This window comes from Leptosomus discolor, chromosome 18 (genome assembly GCF_034619465.1).
Source record: "Leptosomus discolor isolate bLepDis1 chromosome 18, bLepDis1.hap2, whole genome shotgun sequence".
Lineage (NCBI taxonomy): Eukaryota > Metazoa > Chordata > Aves > Leptosomiformes > Leptosomidae > Leptosomus > Leptosomus discolor.
The window spans coordinates 11,210,420-11,216,641 of NC_141408.1; the positions used below are offsets into that span (position 1 = coordinate 11,210,420).

Here is a 6,222-nt window from a genome sequence, read left to right on the forward strand (position 1 = left end):
AGAACAACTTTCTTTTCCAACCAGTATCTTTTCTCTGCATTTTCACCTGTAAACCTTCTGAGGTACATGATAGTGTGCAACGGGGCCCATAACGTGTTTGCCCTAAATAAAGCACAGGGGCTTTCCCGTGGCCTTCACTGGTTTTGCTCTTAAGCTGAAGGAGCACAAGTGAGGAGCTAAGAGCACAGGTCCTATTTACAGGGTGGGGTGCTGTATCCTGGAATGCTGCCCCTGTGAAAGGGACCGAAGGTTTATTTATGGTGACTAATCATCTAATCAGGAACTCCCAGGGCAAGACTGTGGCTAATGGAATTGTGCTGTTTGTCAGAGGATAAGGTAGAGAATATTGAGTAGGTCAGAGAATGTGTCACATAGTTGCTAAGAAGGACGTAACTTTTTTGTCAGTACTTCAAGTAAAGATGTTGATGAGCTTGAAAGGCTTTGGGGGAGGGAAATAAATAATTTGAAATGTGAAAAAAGCCATATGCGGGGGGAGGAACTTCTTTTCTACCCTAAAGATGGGGTAGCTGTTAAGAATGTAAGGTGTATGCAATATTTTGGGTAACTGTGTGACTAGTATGATTCAGGAAGTCAGAACTAGATGGTGACTGATTAAAAAAAATACAAGGGGGCATTTCTTTTTAAGACCAATTTATTTTTTTATTAAGGAGAAATTTTATACTAAACAAGAATACATCTCTCGTCTTTGCAGCTGGAACAAAAAGTAATTGCCAGTGAGATTTTTAAGGGTAAAAAAGACAATTACCCTCAGAGTGTTCCTAGACTCTTCATCAACACTCGACTCGGTGAGTAGGTGTTGCAAAGTTTAACAGGAAGAAGGAAGAGGCGGGGGGGGTTAGTCTACTCTCTTCTTGCTAGAATTTTCTCTTTCTGACCCCCACCTCTTTGGTTTTAATATAGGAAATGAAGAGATAAATGCTAAAGTTCTTCAGGCTTTAGAAAATGAAGCCATTAAGGTGAGATACGTGTCCTAATACTTCTGTCAAGCTTCTAGTTATTCAGCAGAACATCAGAAGATCAGATTTGTGAAGAAAATGCAGCAAGAATTTTATATTATATTAAGCCTGTAAATACCTTAGAAGATCATCTATGGAAAGAGCTGATGGGTCTGAAATATGATTTGGAGATTCAGGCAAGTTTAATTACGTCAGTCAAAAACTGAAAGGGTTGCAGCTGGCATGGCTGGAGAGGAGAGACCTACACAGACTGAAACTAAACCTGGATTTTTCAAGCCCACAGTCAGACAGTCATGAAGTTATTGTTCAGAACTCCTCTAGGTCAACAGGGCAGGCTGTGGCAGAACCGAGAATAGGACTCAAAAGAATTGTCTCCAGTTCCTCCTGCAGGCTGTCTAGGCGAGAGGGAAGGTAGCTGACAATTAAACAAATGGCATTTTTAGCACTGTTAACACTTATTTCAGTATGCAGTTCCTGTGATCAAGTATGACCGGAAAGGATACAAAGCAAGAGCACGGCAGCTACTTCTTACCCAAAACGCAGTCATCATAGTTGAGGAATCCAAAATCAAACAACGGATCGACTACGCCAATCTGACAGGTAAGAGTGGTACCAGAAATGGGGTTTGGCTCACTTAACTCAGCCTTCACCTTGGCTACAGTTAAATAAGCAATAATACAATAACCAATGTGGCTTTATCCTGGACAAGAACAGAATTATCTGATACTGATTAAGCATTTTAAATCTGTAATATCTCAAAACTGAGTATCTAAAATTGAAACTCCAGAAAATGTCACAAAAATTACCCAACTCATCTCCCCTAAGTCATTGCCCAACTGCACATCTCTTGCAGGGCAGTTGCGCCATGATTACACAGCAGCTGCTTGGGACACTGCTACGGCTTTCAGCCCTCAGAGTATTTGACCTAGGCTGGATACTTTTAGAGGGGGGAACTTGGTCAGAGAGAGAAAACTGCCGAGTCTGTCCAGTGCATTGCAGTCATTACTTGTCTGAAACCTCTCACCTCACAGCCTCAGCTACAGTTCCTCTTTACAGCCAGTTTTGGTGCTAATCATTTTGACGTTAGCCTGATGCAACTATCTATCTCCTGCGTTTGTCACCATTTGAAGTGGTTTCCAAGGGCAACACTAATTTGGAGTTCTGTCAGACGCTATTATGGCAGAGATAGATGTTCATCTCTGCTAGGGTTGGGCGAGCTCAATCTAAATAGCTAATCCAGTTTGTATTTAGTGTCAAGATACTAAACAAATTCCGGAAATAAACTGTGAAGAAACAAAGGCTCCTGAGACACAGCACAGTGCTCCTTAGCTAATCCCTACCCACCTACCCCAGGGAGAGGATTTTTCTCTCATTTAGCAGAGATGAGCAATGCACAGCCAAGAGGGGCAGAAGGCTGGAAGGTGGAGATGCTGAATTCGGAGCACGAGTCGGTCACAGTGCAGCACAGCAAGATCCAGCAGGAGCTCAGGACTGGATCTTCAGGGGCCAACATGCCAGCAAGTGGCTGTGGGTCCAGCCTGCCCCCAAGCCTAGCTGCAGGGCAAGCAAGGAATTCACAGCAATGAGCTTGCTAGAGCCCAGCTCCTGCAGCAGCTCTGGCCTTTCTGACCCGGTGTTGGCGGCAGGGGGAGAAAACAGTGACCACCTTGTTCCAGTTGTCCCTCTCCCTTAGCTAACCCCAGTAATTGCACCACTCAATCACCTACTGGGCTAGAACGAAGTATCTGTCCAGTGGGGGCTGAAATGTAAAATTTTGGTCATAGGTCCCTTCCTTAACTGGCTGAAGCAGCTCTTTGTCAAGTCCATGAAGACTGTGACAGTTTGTAAGCAGGCATTCTTCCTGCTTCTGATGGACAGAGGCACCTGAATGTTTCTCTCCCATCTTGAAGAATACAGTTTAAGCTGACTGACTGTCACCTTGCAGCCTCTTCAGCCTCTCTGCTGACATGTTAGCGCAGTGCTGCTGTGCAGCTTCTCAGCTGTCAGGTTTCTTGGTGTGGGAACAACAGTTGCTGCGTTCCTGGGAGAGGTTCTGAAACGGGAATCCTTGTGTTGAGTGTCAAATGGCTGTTCTCTGTTGCAGGCATCTCCGTCAGCAGCCTGAGCGATAACTTGTTTGTGCTGCACGTGCACTGTGAGGATAACAAACAGAAGGTAGTGGGACTCATCCATCATTTCTCCAACCACCTGTAGAAGTTTTTTTAAAGGCATAAAGAGCAGAAGATGCAGCTGGGGGGGGGGGGCAGGTGGAGCACACATGGTGACCTGTATGGGTGAGCAGCCCCCATCTGTAACTAGCTTTGTGCCAGCTCCAAGTAGCATTTCACTTGTATTCACTTGTGCTCACAGATAGGGTTCACCAGTGACTTGTTCACCAACAGGACTGGTGCTGTCCCTTGTCCCCATTACTGGCAACACGTAAATAAGTGAACTGCCATAGCCACAGTGTGACCCACAACAGGGGCCCCAGAGATCTCCACCAAGCCTGGTCCACTTGGAGAAGTGTTTTTCCCTGCTAACCTGTGGAGACACTTCTGTCCCTGTTAATTACAGCGTGATCATTTTGGTCTACGGATACTGTAAAGCCACTATCATAAAGAGACCTCTTTCCTCCCAGGGAGATGTTGTACTTCAGAGTGACCACGTGATCGAGACACTCACAAAAACAGCCATGCAGGCAGACAAAGTCAATAACGTCAACATCAACCAGGGCAGGTGAGTGAAGCCAAGCCCCTCGCAGGGTTTCTTGGGTTGGTTCTGAAGAGAGCTCTGCTTCAGCATCGGAGGGCTACAGAAACACACCTGTACAGCACCAACACATCTTAACAAAGGCCTCATTTCCTTGAACAAGCAGCTCTGTTGCAGCTAAGCCACAATACAAAGCGGTCAGTTGCATAGGAAAAGGGTAAAACGAAGGTAGTGGAGAGGTCACAAATACTCATCAGATCTGTTCTTACCTCTTCACAGCATAAAATTCACAGTTGGGCAAGGCAAAGAAGGCATAATCGACTTTATATCAGGATCAGAACTGCTCATAGCCAAAGCCAAGAACGGCCATCTAACAGTGGTGAGTACAGGCTGAGGCTGGTTACTTGCAGTGGATGCAAAGCCAGATTTTGGCACGAAACCGTGTTTGCAGCAGATGGACACACGTGACTTTCTTGCTGAATGCACTGCCCTGGTCTGCCAGCCTTTTCCCCTAGTGGAGCTGGGCATTGTACTTCTCTTCCCGCAGTCTCGAGAGACTGCCAGGCGTACTCAAAACTCATCAAGTGATGGTGCCATCCATCACTTTTTCCCCCTCCCCACAATTCAGGCTTTAATGGTCTACTCTGTTGCAAAGCAAATTTTAGAAAGACAGACATTTAAAAACACAGGAAGCAAAAAAAAAAATCCTCTTCCCTTCTCAGATTGTTTGTGCTCTCCCTGCTGGTCAGATAAGAGTTGCAGAACTGATTTGCGTATTGTCAGACTAAAGGTTACTCAGAAGTAAATCCAGGACGTGTTCAGGCTGCACTCACTCCCCTTCAGCATCACAGCCACGAGAGCAAGCTCCCTGCCCTGCTGACTAGCCTCACAGCAGCAGTCAGCATTTCCACTTTGCTGGATCAATCTATCCTATAAAAAGCCACAAATGTAGCGCTGCCGAAGGATTTCCTTGCTCTGTGGAAAGCCTATGGACTGTACACAGGAAAAGAGATTAAATTTGCATAAGAACCCTCACGTGCGGTTCTGTTTGCATCGGTGACAGAAACCAGGTAACTTCTTGGGACTAGGAAGAAATCCATCCCATCCGCTTTTCCCCTAGCCTTTTCAGATGATCCTCAGGAACACTTTCCCCCCCTCCCTCCTCCGCAGTCACCTCGTACTGCTGGCTTAGGGAGTTCAAATACAACCGCAGGTGCTGGGGCGTAAGAGCACCGGGGCCTCCTCAAACTACCGAATTGCCAATACCTGGTTCTGATTCCCGCCCAGGCTGCACAGAACAACAGCCGAATTCCACCAGCCAGGCTGGTGCGCTTTAAAGATTAGTTTAGGAGCTAGAACTGTTTTCGACACACTGGCTAGCTTGTCCTTCTTCTCCTGCAGGTTGCTCCTCGTTTGAATTCTCGATGATAACACGTGCCACCACAACAGGACCTTTCCCTCCATCAGCCCGGCTGCGCCCTACAAAATTGGCTGGATGTTGTTCCCAGCAAAATCCCCCCCTCCTTCCTCGCTTTGCTCATTTTGTTTATTGTTACCAAAGACCTGCACTTTCAGAAAAACCACAAAATACATCTTGCTTTCTTGTCTTAATATGAAAGTTCCAAAAGAAAGGCCTTCTCTTCCTTACCTGAGTGGCAAACGCATGGGTCCAATGCAGTGTCTGTGAAACCGTGGCTCATGAAACATATTCAGCTGGGCTTTGAGGGAGAAGTAGCTCTGACTCTTACGTAAAAGAGTTTAAGCCCTGATGGAAACGACCAAAATTTGTGCTTATCATCAAAAAAGCACAATCAGAGAACAAGTAACTGCTGCTTTGTCAGCCAAATCAACAACATGCCAAACTTTATATTCAGAAAGAATGTTTTATGAAGAATTTTGCTCTGAGAAGTTTTGATGCTTTGTGTTACTATATATTGAAGCCATATTGTGTAAATGAGTAAAACCCTGTAAATACTTTATAGCTGAGTATGAGAGATGCACTATGAGAAATGGAGTTGATGTGGAAACTTTTATGGTTTAGATTTGGAGTTTTTGTTGGTTTTAGTTTATGATTATAAGGTATTAACCTGAGAAACCCATCACATCTGGATTCAGAGACTCTTACCTTTTTTTTTGTTTTGAAGTCACCGGTCCCATTTCTTGCTCTAGAGTGATATTTTTATACTGTAGGAACTTTTTCATATCCACACATCCGAGCAAAACCTCAGTAATACAAGCTGCAGAGGTTACCACTTCTCTGTGCTGCTCTAGGCTGGAGATGAAACCTGTACTTGGCCACAGGATGTGCACATGAGCTTTCCCTCCCACCTCATACCTCTCTGGGAGTCACCACTGCCCCTTCCCCCACACAGCTCATCAGGCTCAGAGCAGCACCTTCCAAAAAGAAAAAAATAAATTGGTTTTCCTCTTGTTTTTAGCAATAACTGGAAGTTTTGAGTTCCCACAAGCTCCACAGTGTTTCTATAAACGCCTCTCAGTACTGCCTTAAGGAGGAAGAGAGGGCTAGTTCAGCACT

At 45.3% G+C, this 6,222-nt stretch overlaps 1 protein-coding gene across 2 annotated transcripts in view; it reads left to right on the plus strand.

The window, feature by feature from the left end:
* The window catches only part of MYO1C (myosin IC), a 30,305-nt gene extending 24,993 nt beyond the window's left edge, over positions 1-5,312 (plus strand). For both annotated transcript variants that reach the window (XM_009958997.2, XM_086475085.1), the window contains 7 exons: positions 713-806; positions 922-977; positions 1,442-1,577; positions 3,082-3,152; positions 3,616-3,713; positions 3,966-4,065; positions 5,088-5,312. In XM_009958997.2, the coding sequence (XP_009957299.1) occupies positions 713-806; positions 922-977; positions 1,442-1,577; positions 3,082-3,152; positions 3,616-3,713; positions 3,966-4,065; positions 5,088-5,114 (582 nt within the window). In that variant the 3' untranslated portion in view covers positions 5,115-5,312. The remainder of the gene's footprint in view (positions 1-712; positions 807-921; positions 978-1,441; positions 1,578-3,081; positions 3,153-3,615; positions 3,714-3,965; positions 4,066-5,087) is intronic.
* The last annotated feature ends 910 nt before the right edge of the window (positions 5,313-6,222 follow it).